General features: G+C 37.3%; 2 protein-coding genes across 2 annotated transcripts; both read right to left on the bottom strand.

Moving 5' to 3' along the window:
• Positions 1 to 6574: 6574 nt before the first annotated feature.
• Positions 6575 to 8026, bottom strand: LOC131435002 (actin, muscle-like). The gene is made up of 2 exons (XM_058602440.1): positions 7002 to 8026; positions 6575 to 6936 (listed from the first exon to the last, which is right to left on the bottom strand). The coding sequence occupies exons 1-2, from the start codon at positions 7924 to 7926 to the stop codon at positions 6731 to 6733; spliced, it is 1131 nt and encodes a 376-aa protein (XP_058458423.1). The 5' UTR covers positions 7927 to 8026; the 3' UTR covers positions 6575 to 6730.
• Positions 8027 to 13574: 5548 nt separating this feature from the next.
• LOC131434793 (actin, muscle-like) lies at positions 13575 to 15147 on the bottom strand. The gene is made up of 2 exons (XM_058601942.1): positions 14131 to 15147; positions 13575 to 14065 (listed from the first exon to the last, which is right to left on the bottom strand). Exons 1-2 carry the CDS (start codon positions 15053 to 15055, stop codon positions 13860 to 13862), a joined length of 1131 nt encoding a protein of 376 aa, XP_058457925.1. The 5' UTR covers positions 15056 to 15147; the 3' UTR covers positions 13575 to 13859.
• Positions 15148 to 17274: the final 2127 nt, after the last annotated feature.

Here is a 17274-nt window from a genome sequence, read left to right on the forward strand (position 1 = left end):
ACTACCTCAAAATCGTCGTCCTTGCGCGAAAAACCCAAGCAAAAATAAAGAGCTTTCCGCGTTGTTTTAAAAATTTCAGAAAACTTAATTTTAGAGTTGTTTGTGGTTATCTCACACTGTTCAAAATATTATCCTAAATTCCTGATCATATTTTTGATGAAATAGTGAAAGAATTATGTTCCTGCCATGATTACAAGTCAAGATGTTCACGATTAAGTTCTGCCCATTTTTCCATATGGCTAATTTTGAAAATGCGCCCCATAGTAAAGTAAGTCGTATTCACGACAAAATCAGTCGTAAGTCGAATTGACCTCTCCATCGGTTCAAAACTTAAGGTTTGCCATACTGAAGCCATGTGCAAAGTTTCATCCAAATCGGAGAAGATCGATTCTGATTTTGTCACTTTTCGTCTACTCATTCCTGGAATTGCTCATGAGGATTACAAATACATTATTAAGTACAGACACATGACGGTTCTACGAAAAATTCTTTTCAAAATAAAATGTCATTATAAGGTTGGAATCATAAAATTTGCGATATTGATACTCATTTATTGATTTTAACAATCTTAAAGTAACCGCTAACCGGTATTTTAAAATTCAAAATTATTCCTCCTTCGTTTGTCTTTATATCAATTACGAAATCATAAGATAAAATTGTGATATTCTAACAGTACGGACTATTTATGAATTATATTCAGTGAATAATTAAACCATGCATAAATAACAATTAAGAAAAACATAACATTGAAATTCACCAACACTTAAGGTGAAATGTAGTCTCAAAAAAGGCGTGCAATATTGTTACCGCTTGAGTTGAGCGATCATCGCACAAAGGATAACAAGAAAATCCGACACATAGAAACCAGAACTTTTTTCAGTGATTGAGCGCAGTGGGCTTACCTCTCGTTATACTGGCTTGTAAAAAAGACTGGGAGTAATGGATTTTTAAATCCTTCACACTTTGAAAATATGCTAATTCAATCGTTATTGTTAGTGATTACTCTTACACTAGAGCTATGAATCATGAGTAATTATGAATGACTAACATGAGGTTATATGTATATGTATTGACTAACTTGCTAACCATGTATATGCCTAAGTTTAGTAGCAAGCATGGATTCTTCTTCAAAAGAACGATTGAAGACAAGAGAACATTCAAGTATTTTCGATATTTTTGACAGGCCACATTGTTTGTATCACAGGTTATATAAAAGTTATATTTTAAAATATTCTACATGAACGATAATATTTGGCTTGTATTTATTTCATTTAGTAGCCTGTCAAGGTTGAAGTTTTAAGTTTTGCTATAAAAATTGCTACAGCCAAGCATTATTGCTTCAGCAACATCAATGCACTGAGCTCAAAAGAGCTGGACAGTTTTAGCATTATAAATGACAGTTGCTTAGAAAATAAACGATTTCTTACAATACCCATTTTATAGTATTCAACTCGTTTTCATTTCAACACAATACCCAATGCTGCATAAATTCGCGTCCTTATTTGATATGTAATTTTTGCTCACGATATAATGCCACCGAGTCCACCGTGCATTTCTCACACCACCGCAAGAAAAATGCAGAAAAGTTTATGTAAACTTTTTCAAATTTCGGTAGTTTTGACTAAAATTTTATAATTTTGAGTTGCATTTTCAGATTCTTTGTGCAATTCTGCTACTAACACTACTTTTCAGTTCTAAAACCATCCCCGTGGAACGAAACAGTAACCGTTTATACATTTCAAAAACCAATTACGGCTCGGCAAAGCAAAATTTCAAAATTCAGGAATACTTAGTCGTGATAAATTTGATTTCGAAAACTTGAGTGTTTTTACTTTCTCGAAAATCGGTCTAGTTTTTGAATAATTGATCAAACACGCGATTCGCGCATTCCGCTACATTTCACCTTCAGAGGTTACTTACTTTAGGGCTAGAGATGGTTGGGTATGCAATTTCTTAACCCCGACTCGTAGCCGGTGAACAAAAAAAAACCGAAACCGGAAAAACGCGTTTTCGGGTTGAAATACCCGAAACCTGCACCCATTAAAAATGATAAAATTGTCACCCGTACCGGACCCGAATCCGATGAACATTTTTTTTCTAAACTTAAATCCGACCAATACCCGTCGGGTTTTGGGTACAAATACCCGAAACTCGACAACCTCTATTGTACAGCCCATCTTTCAAAACAATTTTTGTTGTGACTCATTTGCAGTGAGTACGATATTTCAATAATCAATGAATTGACCTATTCCACATTTGAAGTGAGTTTTCCAATTAGTATAGCTAGAGATCGAACGACGGAACACAAAACAATACTTTTTGTGTAATTGGCAACGGTTTTCGATATTCCACCGTGTCGAGGTTTAAGTACAAGTAATCGATTCGTACTAAGCGAACCTGACTGTTTTTCTTACGTTTCGTCTTCGACTTCTTCAGTGTAGCAGATTATATTGAACTGTCACACCACTCAGCAGCTCACATACAGCTAATGAGACGTATTTACGTTTGAAACTTTATCAGTAAAGAAACTGCGCCTCGGCACAACTTAAGTCTCTTTAAGTATAAATAACTTTACGTCTGTTTAGCGCTTTATGTTGAACTGCTGAGTGGAGAGGCAATCCAATCTGAACCAGCAGCAGTCCCGTACTCAGATTTCCGTTTCGGGAGGGGCCCTGATAAAAAATTAAACGTCATACTTATGATTCTTTGTCTATCTAATTATGGGTGCGCCGTTAGAACCTCTTGTTTCTTGGAAGCGTGACATTGGTTAAAAAGAATTTCCGAGTTCACATAGGAAATATTCATGGAAGATTGATCCAAAAAACTTTGCATTGAAACCAAAAATGATCGATTTTTAAGTTTCTCATATCATTTCGTCCAATAGTCCGTATTCGACTTCCAGTTCCAGAGTTGCCAATTAATGAGATTTAAAACTCTCAATTTGTAAAATGGTGTCTCACTATTCAGTGAGATCTTCTAGTTTGGAAATTTCGTAGTTGTTTATCCAACAAATTTATTTCGAACATAACGGTTTCGGAAGCATCGAAAATAGCGGTTAAAAATTTTATAAGAAGAACTCGTGCCGATTTTTTAGAGATGACTGGACCGATTTTAACAATCTTTTATGCGACTGAAAATTCTTATAACACCACTTGATCTTATCTAATTTCATTGAGATCCAACTTTCTGGTCTGGAAATACAGGGTGATGAGTGATCGTTGTTAAACGGTGATTTTTTTTTAGCAAAGCCTTGGTATTACATTCCTATAGTGAAATTTGACCTTCTGTTTCAACAGACTTCGCAACCGATTCAGAATGTACAGAACGATTGCATGGCTGGTGCTACGATCCTACTGACACTACGAATCCTTCCAGGTCGAGGCTCGAACATACGACAACTGGTTTGTTACACCAGTGCCTTATGCATTGAACTGCTAACCCGGTGATTTTTTTGCTAGTATCTTTTTGGCAACACTGTTTTTGAAAGATCACGCGTGAATCTTGTGTTGTGCCATTGTCAAAGTTGTTCAGTTTGGTTTATTTCCAAACATTACATTATATTGATCGTTCTATGGATTCCAATAAAGATTTCATAAATTTTGTTCAAATTTTTTGTGCTGTTTTTTTTTAAATCCTATACCTCTTAAAAATCAACTATTGGAAGAGACGATGCAATAACAGAACAATATTTTTATTATCGATCACAATAGCAGGTACATTGTCTGCTTAGCAGTTTATATTGAACTGCTAATAAGCGTAACAGTTCATCATAGGTTATTCTGCGCTGACGAGCCGAAGACTAATGAGTGCTCTGAGTTTCTAACCGTCATATCTGACCACTTTTGACTTTTGCCTTTCTCATATAGAAAGGTTATTCTATAACTTGAAAAACCGACTAGTAAAAATTGGCCCAGAGGCTCAAGTATCATATATCATTCGACTCAGTTCATCGAGCTGAGCAATGTCTGTGTGTGTATGTGTCAAATAATCTCACTAGGTTTTCTCGGAGATGGCAGAACCGATTTTGACAAACTTTGATTAAAATGAAAGGTCTCATGATCTCATACGGAACTCCTGAATTTCATTCGGATCCGACTTCCGGTTCCGGAGTTATAGAGTAAAGTGTGTTAAATATTGTACGCCGTCACCTAAACCGGCGAAATAAAATACGTAAAAGAATTTCTAAACTGGTCTCAAAACTACACTAATCGATAGCCATTATCAGTAGGCAACTAAACAAACCGATTTCGGCTATCTTGGTTCCCAGTCTCCGGTTCCAGAAGCACCAGAAATAGTGGTCATATATTCCAAAATGGATCTCACTCACTTTTTTCAGCGATGGTTTGACCGATTTCCACAAATTCCTTAAATTCAGATGAAAGGTCTTATGGTTCCATACGGAATCTCTGAATTTCATCTGAATCCGACTTCCGGTTCCGGAGTTATAGGGTAAAGTGTGTTCAATAGTGTACAACGTCACTTAAACCGGCCAAACAAAACACGTAAACAATTTTGTAAACTGGACTCAAAACCGATATTCCCATTTTTAGGGTCAAAATTTTAAACCGTCGTTTAGAGTACGATGGCAATCTTTTCTTCAAATCCCACTTCGTTTTCTTGAGGATGACCTACGCGAGCAAAGCACTGTTTCATTCTGTATGTTATACTAGTTACTACACAAACAATCCCTTGGTATCTTTCAAAAATCGAAGAAAAATTTTTTGAATAGAATACAACAATATTATATATGAGTAAGGCATCATTACACCACTAGGTTGATTAAAATAGGTTTTTATTTTATTTTCTTAGATTAGAGCTTTCCTAGAGCATACTAGTGCGGTCTGAGCTATCTATTTGCATAAATTAGTTCGCGCCGTTTTCAAACAGATGGCATAACTTGATTTCTTTACCAGTCACTTACCTTTTCAAATATGCGTTGGAAAGCTACTATCATACTGTTTCAGAATCAGTACGTGTCAATTAGCTAATTTTGCTATGAAAATGTTGAATTTTGTGGCGAATAAAGGGTTTTTATTTAGTGTTATCTGGAATTTAAAAAAAAGTCACAGAAAGTCGAACTTTAAAAAAATTTGCGATATGACACTAAAAGTCGGCGTTGCATGCAATTCTAAGACTTTTGGCATCAAAAAATTATTTCGATTTCGGAAATTTCATGTACTCTCCCCTACAGTGATTTTTCCAGATCTATGGAAATTCCACTAAGTCGATTAAGAAGAATTTTTTTAAGATTAGCATCACTCTTCTCACACAAATTGACAACGCAAATGTCAAGCGCTTGGTTTGAGAAATGATGCCGAGTATGTGACATAAACACTGAAGCATGCTTTTGTAAACTACTCGAATCAATCTGAATTGGTTTCAAAAATGAGCCCAAATTAATTCCAGAAATTATTTAATAAACAGAGTAATAAAAAATTATTAGACTGATTTCAAGAAAGCGAAAGGCATTATCATACCGCTAGGAAGGAAGGGTTTTTCGAATTTCAATCGCTCCAATAATGCACAATAATACTTGCTGTTGACGGATGTAGTTTCCTTCTCTTGGCGTAGATGGCGGTCTGTGTACTTGAGGTGTTTCCGTTCATGTATTACCATAGAGTAAAACAAAGAAACGATAGATTTATAGATTCGGTTGATTTTGATATTTTGTCTTTGGATCTCGTGATATCGGCAACAATATTACTACTTTTTCCATTCGTTTAGAGCAAAGATTAGGGAAAATATTCAAACTTATTAAGAAATCAAAACCGTGAGCATATTCGTAGAGCTCTGAGAGAAATTTTCAAAATGCCCACGGAAGTCTAGACGTAGTCCTACATCAAAAAGAAAAAGTTGGTACTTTTTCAATTTTAGAATGTTCTGTTGCTAAATAGAATATTTACCGTCACAGATTATTCAACAAACTCAATAAAACTGTTTAAATTGAAGAGAGTGTTTCAGTGTACCGGACACTGAACATAAGGTAATAAAAAACGTAAGTTTACTTCAAAATTATAGAGCTAATGGAAACCTCGAAGCCGTTTGATGCCATATACGTTACCAAAAATTGTAGGTCGACAATTGATAATTCCGCCGTCTGAACCCAATATCGTACACAGGCTAATCATTTTGAAAATAATATCAAAATTTTTGCACAAACCGGTTAAAGTCAGTTGTCGAAAGCACATAGTAAAACCTTAATAAAGACTAGAAAGTTTTTTTGAGCAGCAATTATCAAAACCTGCTGAACAAAACACTTTTCAGCCAAATTTAAATTAATGTCTGCATCCAGTAATTTCGGTTCGGCATAAAAAATTTCAATCAAGTTTTGAGCGTCATCTCGTTAGAATGTTAGAAATTTAAAAAAAAATCTACTTTACTGTCTGTATTTCCGTAACCGAAAGTCAAATCCGCATGAAATTTAAAAGCTTTATGCGGTATTGTAATATCATTCATTTGATTCAGAGTTTGTGAACATCGGTTCTGCCAAAGTTTGACAAAGCCTACGAATTAAGAAAGAATAATTAAACTCTAAGAGACAAGTGCATAAAATTGAACTGAAACAAATTCGGAAGACGTTTTAAGGAAACCCGAAATGTTTTATTCTCGTTTTTTTTTTAAATTTAAATAATCTACATAGGGCGATGAGGATGTTTAACAGTGAAATAATGATATCAAAGCTGCTTCATTCCGCTGCCGCTCAGACAGCTGAAGCGGTGGGTTTTCAGACTTAGAAGCACTTGCGGTGGACGATGGATGGACCAGATTCATCGTATTCCTCCTTGGAGATCCACATCGACTGGAAGGTGGACAGGGAGGCCAGGATAGATCCACCGATCCAGACGGAGTACTTACGCTCCGGAGGGGCGATGATCTTGATCTTGATGGTCGATGGAGCCAGAGCGGTGATTTCCTTCTGCATGCGATCAGCAATACCTGAGATTTTGGATTAGAATTACAACTTCTAGTAGTTCCAGCTAACTAAACCGTATAGCATTTACCTGGGTACATGGTGGTACCACCGGACATGACAGTGTTGGCGTACAGATCCTTACGGATGTCGACATCGCACTTCATGATCGAGTTGTACACAGTCTCATGGACACCGGCAGCTTCCATTCCCAAGAAGGATGGCTGGAACAGGGCCTCCGGAGCACGGAAACGCTCGTTACCGATGGTGATGACCTGACCGTCAGGAAGTTCATAGGACTTTTCCAGTGAAGTAGAAGCGGCAGCAGTGGCCATTTCCTGCTCGAAGTCCAGAGCCACGTAGCACAGTTTTTCCTTCACATCGCGAACGATTTCACGCTCGGCGGTGGTGGTGAAAGAGTAACCGCGTTCGGTCAGGATCTTCATGAGGTAGGCAGTCAAATCACGACCGGCCAAATCCAAACGGAGGATGGCATGTGGCAGAGCATAACCTTCATAGATTGGGACAGTGTGCGAAACACCGTCTCCGGAATCCAGAACAATACCGGTGGTACGACCGGAGGCATACAGGGACAGGACAGCCTGGATGGCGACATACATGGCTGGCGAGTTGAAGGTTTCAAACATGATCTGAGTCATCTTCTCACGGTTGGCCTTCGGGTTCAGCGGAGCTTCGGTCAGCAGGATCGGGTGCTCCTCTGGGGCAACACGCAGCTCATTGTAGAAGGTGTGATGCCAAATCTTCTCCATATCATCCCAGTTGGTGATGATTCCATGTTCGATCGGGTATTTCAGAGTAAGAATACCACGCTTGGATTGAGCCTCATCACCGACGTACGAATCCTTGTTGCCCATACCGACCATCACACCCTGGTGACGGGGACGACCAACGATCGACGGAAATACGGAACGGGGAGCGTCATCTCCGGCGAAACCAGCCTTGACCATTCCAGATCCATTATCAACAACAAGACCTCCATCATCGTCGTCACACATCTTGTCTGCTTCGGACTTTGCACTTGGTGCCTACCGGGAACAAAGAGTTGATTATTACGACCTGAAACCGTCACGACCAGGAAACGACTGAATGTCCTTCTGCTGCGGAGTCTTCGATCGAGGCAAGTGATATTTTCCCCACCTTCTGACAACCGGTAAGTCTGCGTCGGCGTAATAATTATTACCAATTTAATGGCTTTTGGCGAAGAAAAAAAAGTGTTTCGATGAAAAGTGAAGTATACAGTGTGCGGTATCAAATTGAAAATATAACTTGAAAAATGAGAATCCAACCATGTGATGAGAGTAACGCGATCCTAGAAGCAACAAAATTGAAGCTCCTAAAATGGTCTGTCGATTAGCGTGAGCGTTGAAAATAAGTATTATTAAACTTGATATCTAAGATAACCGTTCGTAACTGGTTCACAAGAGCACTCGATAATCTTAACATTGTCGAGTGATCTGTTAACTGCTGCTATCGGTGGACGTACGTCTGTTTTTGCTTTTCTCCGCTCGGATCGGTAGCTGTAAAATCTGACGTCACAATTCAGTGAAGGGAAGACAATTTATTACTTTATCAATTGTTCTATCAGCGCGATGTTTAAACCACCATACATCGATGGTGTTTAGTTGATATTTAAATTATAATATTAATGTAATATTTGGGTAACAGTATTGCGGTTTGACAGCAAGTGTATGTATTGATCCTATTTGCTTATGTGTAGCTCTAAACTCTATTCTGACTGAAATATGACGAATCTTACAGTCATTATGTCGAGAGTGAGTCGTGCCGCCGTTCACGCGAAATTGTACTGATATTTTCTGGACTGCTTCTCAGTATAAGTAATTTGAGGCAATCCAACTAGGGTTAATAGATATATAATTTCTTAGCTAAGGAACAATAGTTCCTTATGTGTAGCCTACAGGGCTGGGAAAATCAAGATCAAAAAATCGTCAAATCAAGATCTTTGCCGAAGAAGATCGCTTGTGATCTTCCGCAATAAAAATCACTACTGATCTAATCTTTTTAAGATCAGTTGATCAGTGATCTTCAAATCACATCGTTCAAAATCGGTACTGATCTTCCATCACACAATATCGGTAGAGATTTTTAGCTAAAATAATTCTTGATTCATGTAAGATAAATCATTGGATGATTCGAACAGTTTTGATATTGTTGAAGGAAAATCATACATGATCAAACATGGGAGCCGATTGATCTACGTCTGAAATCGTTGATTCCCCGCTGAGGGGTATGACAATTAGTGACTACAGGAATTTATAACCAAGGATAACGCGTGTCAATGACACTTTCAAAATCATGGAAAATTGTCAATTTTGTATCTTTGGGGATTGTGATTTCACGGCTTGACGTCTTTTATGGACACCCTTTTTTTCTCATAATGAGAAAAAGCAAGAACTCGGTGCACAGGACCAAGACTTGACTTGAAAATTTGACAAAACATTCTTGAAATGTTTTATTAGGACAAAAAACAAGGAAAAAAATATGATTTTTCAAAAGTGTTAGACCATACGCGCTACCCAGAAAAATAAATTGTTTCCTTCGATTTTATAGACAGGTTTTGAAAGTCCGTAACCATCGTCATTCGAGAACTACTTCACCATTTTTTCAAATTTTTCACACATTTTCTACATACCAACATACCAGACCTTAATGTTTTTTTTCGTTGTTTGTTATTGAATGAATATTGTATGAATTGTATATCTATTTGCAAAATTCTGTAATGAAAATTTACGTAAGACTGATCGTCCGGTAAAAATTTGCATAATTATTGTAAAAGAAAACTCATGTACCGAAATATCGGTCATTTCCATGGATTACCGAAATTTCTCGTCAACAATATTACCGAACAATGGAATTAAATCTTAGTGTGCTTACTTTTGAGTAGGATTAAGCAAAAATCCCATTTAAACATGTCAATAATATATATTTCAGAAACGGTGAGTCCGATCGAATTGGTATATTCTGCAATGTTTTAGGTAGTTATAATGACTATGTAAAAAAAAATGGTACAGTTAAAAAATATTTTATTTTAAAAAAGACACTTAGAATTCAAATATTCCAAAAAACGTAGACATATTTTTTTTTATTTTTCGACATGTTGTAGCTAAAGTCCAAAGTAAAATACCGTCAAATTTATCGAATGGAGAAAATATATTTGGAAAAGTCATATATTTTCAAAATAATGAAATTTTTTCAAAATCATGAAAAATTCTTTTTTTCAACAAAATTTCACAACCGTTCTCGGTTATGGATAATCTTTGAGTCTTGATAATATTCTCTTGAAACAGTAGCAACAGTTAAGCAACAGCTAGTATTAATTCTATGATTGTTTTCATGCCCTGATGGTATTTTTCTAATATTAGAATGTATAAAATATATGAGAAATGCAGTAAATATTTTTCGTAAAGAATAAGAAAATATGTTTCCCAGTTTTCTGGGATAAACACACCTGTTATTTTCGCTGGGTAAACCTGTTGTTATAATTTTCCTGATCTTATTAAAATCAACCCATGTACCCATGTTTGTATATAAAACAATCTTGTACTGCGAGTGATAATCAAGTGAAAACAAGAAATAGCTATGGGGACGGGTATAGTGTGATGGGTAAGTCGATGCCTTTCACGCAGCCTGCCTGGGTTCGATTCCCAACCCCGCACATAGGGTCAGAAAGTTTTTCTGACCCGAAGAGGTGAATGACCTTAATGTTAAAACCTCTATAATCAAAACACAAAAAAAAGAAATAGCTCAGAATTGAAGAATGAAGTACAAAATATATTAACGATTTATTAAATTTTAGTTGGTTTGACGCAAAGCCGCCATAACTAAGTTCAGTTTTGCAATGACTGAGCGGAAACATACATTGGAGAAGCCAAATGAATGAAAAACTACCATAAAAGATGATTTATTGGAAAAAGATACGCTCAGAGACAGGACTCGAACCTGCGTTCTTATGCATTCCGTGCATACGCGCTTCCATTTCGCCACTCTGTATTTTGTTTTAGTCACTCTAAAACGCCAGTCAGACACAGTAGAACTTACATCGAACATGGTCTACATCCTGGCCGTCATCCGACTGGCTTTGGCGATTTCTCCTGTCTTTGAATTAGATTTTGCCTTTTTAAGAAAATTAGATTACTGATTTTAAATAAAATCATGAGTCACAAGTTTTTCTAATTTTTCGCAAAAATATGCTGCAAATTCTTCTACTGGTTTGACAAATTTCTCTAGATCACATCTGTCAGTAGAAACCTATTGTTCAAATCTTATCTCAGTCAAATCACGTTCCTCGAAATTGTCTAAAACGCTTCTCTCCAGATCTTGTGTCGTTGGTCAACTTTTGAATTCAGGGAGGTAGCATGATCTTTTTGGTGAGTCACATAATAGCTTTTTTAAATAATAATTCTTATCATCATACCTGAAACATTGTTCAATAGCATGAATCATTAATGAAACATTCTCATAGATTGTGCAAACACATATGTTATGTGAACCAGAACTTCCAAGCAACTTTCAGTGTTTTGGCCTTAATGCTGCAAATGCTCCTTATAACCTAAATAAATTCCTTTCAATGAATCAATCGTTTTTGTTTGCGTTCACACTTACCATTCATTTTGACTGCGACGCAATCCCTTGATCCCGGCATTACTCTGCTGACGTCATCGCTGTTGAAATATTGAAGCACCTTGTTTTCTATCGTTTCGTCTCTGCTGCGTCCCGTTCGTTTCTTGGCTTTTTTTCGTCCATTGATTCTCTTGACTCCAACACAATGTTTTTTCGCCTTGAATTAGGTGGCTATTTTCTCCTTTGACCACGAGTTTAGCAAGACTGACAACAAACGCACTTTTTCATTCCTAGTGCAATCATTCTTAGCAAACTGCTCTATCATTTTAGTAATCACTTCATCCAACTCTGCTGCTTTTTTATACCTCTTGAAATATCCAAATATTTTTCTCTAGGATAATTAACATTCCGGATTTTCTTCGGTGATATCGGAGACACGTTGATTCCTGCGATGCCCTTGTTGAAGAGTTCAATGTTGTGTGCTCTTGAATACTCCGCCGCGACTGATGCTTCAGAAGATGCTGAGTTGATTGAAGCTGCTGAAGGTACTTCCTCTAAATCGGTTCCATTGTTGACTGCCCTTCTGTTTTCGACGTATGACTTTCCTTATGAGCCCGCCTACGACAGCGATCACAAATGCTTAAGGTGGTATTCAATTTAACCTTGCACTTTTGAGCTTCTTATTTTCCAATTATGGTTTCTGTTGATTGGAAAAATTTTCCGGAATACACAAAACCAGGAAAAGGTATACAACATTTTAAGAAAACCATATTGTAGTATTGTAACTGTTTCGAAAGAGATTTCTTATAAACTGATATTTGTTCTACGATGCATAGCTATTTATATGTGAAACAGGTAGAATTTAGGTAAGCAATTCGCCGGTACGTACGTTGGTTGTGAACAGTAGGTAGTCAACTGGCACACCTCTTTGATTTGATTTGACGTAGTTACGTTAGTTCTACTGTTTAAATGATTATCTTTCAACGAGAACTTGAAATTTCGAATATATCTGTAAATTGTTTTAGCTGTAACTTTTTCAAAAGGCACGAATGGGATAGCCATCAGCCTGTAGATTTTAATAAGAGCTTTAAAATAAAAATTATCAAAAAAAATCGAAACCCTGTTTTTTTTTAAATTAATTTTTTCGGATTATTTTGTAATTATTGAGAAAAAAATAATCAAAATTTTTTTTCAGTGTATATTTTTATAAGAGTGCCCAATCGATTCCCTACAACTTCTTCCTGAGCACAATTTTTGTACATTTGGCTGCCTAAACTTTTGAACAATAGCGCTTTACGAAATTAAAGGTAATCCAAAAATTTTGGCACCCTTGTATACATTAGAGCGGTAAAAAAACAAAGTGTTTTGTCGGTTACTTCACTTATACCATTATATCTCCGGAACAAAAAGTCGCAGCCATTTGATCTTTGAACTTGATCAATGGCTAAACAGTAGCTTTCAAACGAGCACAAGTTTGTTAAAATTTGTTCAGCTATCTCTGAGAAAATTGAGCGCGTGAAAATACAACGCTTTTTGTCCGTTACGTCACTTATACAATCATATCTCCGGAACCGGCGTTCGGCACAAAAATAAATACTTTTCAGAAGAACCCGCTAAGCATTTCTCCGGTTTAGTTTTCAAAGATTCATTCAGCTACTGAAAAGTAAAATACGGGTCAAAAAATTTGAGAAAATACTAGCACACAGCACTTACCCATGCCCGATTATTTTTTTTTTGATTCTTTTTAATGCGCTTTGGAAAATAAGAAACCTTTTTTTTGGCATTCTAGTGAACACCTAGTACCTAGTATGTTTTCAAATACATTTCCATGAATCATCTTGGCATCATAATTCTGATTGAGGGCTGGCCAAATATACTTGGTTACGTGATTGAATGATATTTTTAGATTGTCACAACGTTCTAAAGAACATGTAAAGACTAAGAGTACCGATCTTTAGCACGGTATTTGATTTAATTAAGAGAAAAAAATCGGCGTGATCGAGACCAACACATAAAAACTTTGTTTGACGTTGGGAGAAATCGGACTACAATAAAGGGATTGGAATTTTCAAATCTAATTTTTTTAATACAGATCCATAGAATAACGAAAATAGTGTTTACCCCTTACTTGTTATTAAATCTAAGCTTTTGTGAACGTCTTAAAAATCTATTGGAAGATTTCGTGACTGAAATGAGATGTTTACATATCGCTTTGATGTTTGTTTCGATTGATATTTATCAATGAAAATTACATTTCACAACGAATGTGCTACACATGAAACATCTATATCGATGTTGAAGCTGGTGTCGCGCCTGCTGCCATTCGTTGCCGTGGTATTATGCAACCGATTTAGAAGCACTTGCGGTGGACGATGGATGGTCCAGATTCATCGTATTCCTCCTTGGAGATCCACATCGACTGGAAGGTGGACAGGGAGGCCAGGATAGATCCACCGATCCAGACGGAGTACTTACGCTCCGGAGGGGCGATGATCTTGATCTTGATGGTCGATGGAGCCAGAGCGGTGATTTCCTTCTGCATACGATCAGCAATACCTGAGATTTTGGAAAATAATTACAACTTCAAGTAGTTCCAGCTAACTAAACCGTATAGTATTTACCTGGGTACATGGTGGTACCACCGGACATGACAGTGTTGGCGTACAGATCCTTACGGATGTCGACATCGCACTTCATGATCGAGTTATACACAGTCTCATGGACACCGGCAGCTTCCATTCCCAAGAAGGATGGCTGGAACAGGGCCTCCGGAGCACGGAAACGCTCGTTACCGATGGTGATGACCTGACCGTCAGGAAGTTCATAGGACTTTTCCAGTGAAGTAGAAGCGGCAGCAGTGGCCATTTCCTGCTCGAAGTCCAGAGCCACGTAGCACAGTTTTTCCTTCACATCGCGAACGATTTCACGCTCGGCGGTGGTGGTGAAAGAGTAACCGCGTTCGGTCAGGATCTTCATGAGGTAGGCAGTCAAATCACGACCGGCCAAATCCAAACGGAGGATGGCATGTGGCAGAGCATAACCTTCATAGATTGGGACAGTGTGCGAAACACCGTCTCCGGAATCCAGAACAATACCGGTGGTACGACCGGAGGCATACAGGGACAGGACAGCCTGGATGGCGACATACATGGCTGGCGAGTTGAAGGTTTCAAACATGATCTGAGTCATCTTCTCACGGTTAGCCTTCGGGTTCAGTGGAGCTTCGGTCAGCAGGATCGGGTGCTCCTCTGGGGCAACACGCAGCTCATTGTAGAAGGTGTGATGCCAAATCTTCTCCATATCATCCCAGTTGGTGATGATTCCATGTTCGATCGGGTATTTCAGAGTAAGAATACCACGCTTAGATTGAGCCTCATCACCGACGTACGAATCCTTGTTGCCCATACCGACCATCACACCCTGGTGACGGGGACGACCAACGATCGATGGAAACACGGAACGTGGAGCATCATCACCAGCGAAACCGGCCTTTACCATTCCGGATCCGTTATCCACAACAAGACCTCCAGCATCGTCGTCACACATTTTGTTTGCTTATTACTGTTTCCTGTCGTACCTGAATATAACAATTATTGTGACCTGAGACTGCCACAGCTAGGAAGAGACTGTCGATACTGTAGCAAGCGATAATTATCATCGACTTGAAACATATTCCCCCACTCACCAAAAAATGAGGGAGTCTGCGTAGTTGACCTCTTCGTCGATCAACAATTTTATCGCGCTTTGCGCCGAAATTCATGTCGAATCCATGTGCTATGACACTATGTTCCTAAATAGGCAACGGATTCAGTAGGTATCAAAAATACATTTTCGAATTCGAACGGTCTATTTTGTTACGAGAAACCACGTGTTGAAGTGTGAGTTTGGTTGACAAAAATAATCATAATGTTAATTCAAGTCGGCAGGTACTATACAGAGTATCACAAATATATTTCTTTGGTGACTGACGAATTGACAAAAAAACAGCATTAAGTTATTTCGAGCGATTCGCTGTTGATTTTGCTTTGAACTAAATTCTCGACAGACACCGTCTTGTGAACGAATAAATTACCGATGACGTTGAGTAATTTGTATCAGATATATATATTATCAATTTCAATGCAATCGTTTGGCTAATCGCATGCGTTAGTAGGAGGCGCATAGTTTGATTGAGAAATGAATTACTTTTGATGCAGTTTCGTGTGCTGCTAGCTTGCCTTGCGATTTCTGAACCATAACCACTATCTTTTGCTGCTTGAATTCCTACAGTTGTATGATTCACGACGAAAAATTTAAACGAGCTATATTATATTTTTTCCGGGCCAATTTCTAGCTCCTGACTATCGGTTTGAAGTGTGCAAATTATAAAACATCGAATAACAGACCTTAGAAAATGATTAACTAACTTATGCAAGTTTCAAACTGAGCCATGAAAAAGGTCTAAGATAGAAATTAATCCGTGTTCTTGGTGCTTTTTGGGCCGATTATACCAAACTGTTAAAAGTATTATGAAATTGACGCCAGCTGAATTCAATATTGTGTACTTTTTCATTGTGTTTCCTTGCAAGGGTCTAGGATGAAATCTTTGCAGAATTCTACAGTAATGCATATGTCAAAATTGAAATAAGTGACAACCTCACTTCGACTAAGCTCACCGAGTTTTGAAATTTGAAGCTTTCGTACGTGTTTTTACATTGGTAATTATTTCTGTTTCTGTTATGAAAATTTTGTTCATCCATCACACTGTAACATCGAACCATTAACAATCTTTTTAAAGGCTAACAATTATTCAGCCTTTGCTTATTGAGAAATATGTCGGCGAAGAAGTATTTTCGAGGACGCATTTTAGAAATCATGATTTATGGTGTCCACTGTATGTTAGCGCAGAATGATCAGAAGTCAAAAAATTAAAGTAACAACTTTTTACTATAAGAAAATATAAAATAATTGATTTCTCAAAACTGTTAGACCCCACCCACCCCATTTGATCGATTACTCAAAAGCTAAACAAAATTTCGGAAAACTAAAAACACTCAGGTTTTCGCAATTAAATTTATCACAACATAATTTTGAAATTTTGTCGTAATATGCTTTTGAAATGTATGATTGGTTACTGTTCCGTTACACGAAGATGATTTTAGAATTGAATTTTCATTATTATCTGTTTTACTTGTGCATTTCTGTTTCGTGCGATAGTGGTGTGAGAAATACACGGTGAATTCGATGGCGTTATATGATAAGCAAATATTACATATAAAATAATTGCACGATTTTTTGCAACATTGCACAGTGGGGAAAATGGACGAAAACCGCGACGATTTTTTTTAAAGGCATGATACAACTGACCACAAAGCACTGTTTTGGTGTAAAATGGTCAGTAAAATCGATTACACGTACTAAGAAAGATCGCACGAAACGCTATCATGTTCATTTCACCCCAAGATCCCTTTTTGTACTGTACTGTATTCAAGCTTAACTATATAACATAAAACCGAAGTACTTGCAGAAGAACGAATAGAATGTTTTCTGATGTAAAGAAATCTAACAAATCGATTACACATAGTTTTAATGACAGCAGCAAACTCGTTGTACCGATTTACCCCATTTCTTTTCTTGTTATGATATTCAGTTGAAATATGATCTGCAATCTAAAAGCAAATCCAATACGATCTATCAATGTTGGTTTATATTTCGTACAAAACATCTGTGATCCAATTAAATACAATGAGAGTGACAGTAGTGACCTTTTTAACCCGTTTTACCCC

This window comes from Malaya genurostris, chromosome 3, assembly GCF_030247185.1.
Source record: "Malaya genurostris strain Urasoe2022 chromosome 3, Malgen_1.1, whole genome shotgun sequence".
NCBI lineage: Eukaryota > Metazoa > Arthropoda > Insecta > Diptera > Culicidae > Malaya > Malaya genurostris.

Bases quoted from the DNA above. Each gene is read 5' to 3' on its own strand.
- LOC131435002 (XM_058602440.1), bottom strand. From the start codon at position 7,926: ATGTGTGACGACGATGATGGAGGTCTTGTTGTTGATAATGGATCTGGA. The intron at 6,937-7,001 runs GTAAATGCTATA...CCAAAATCTCAG, and splicing joins TGGTACCACCATGTACCCAG to GTATTGCTGATCGCATGCAG.
- LOC131434793 (XM_058601942.1), bottom strand. From the start codon at position 15,055: ATGTGTGACGACGATGCTGGAGGTCTTGTTGTGGATAACGGATCCGGA. The intron at 14,066-14,130 runs GTAAATACTATA...CCAAAATCTCAG, and splicing joins TGGTACCACCATGTACCCAG to GTATTGCTGATCGTATGCAG.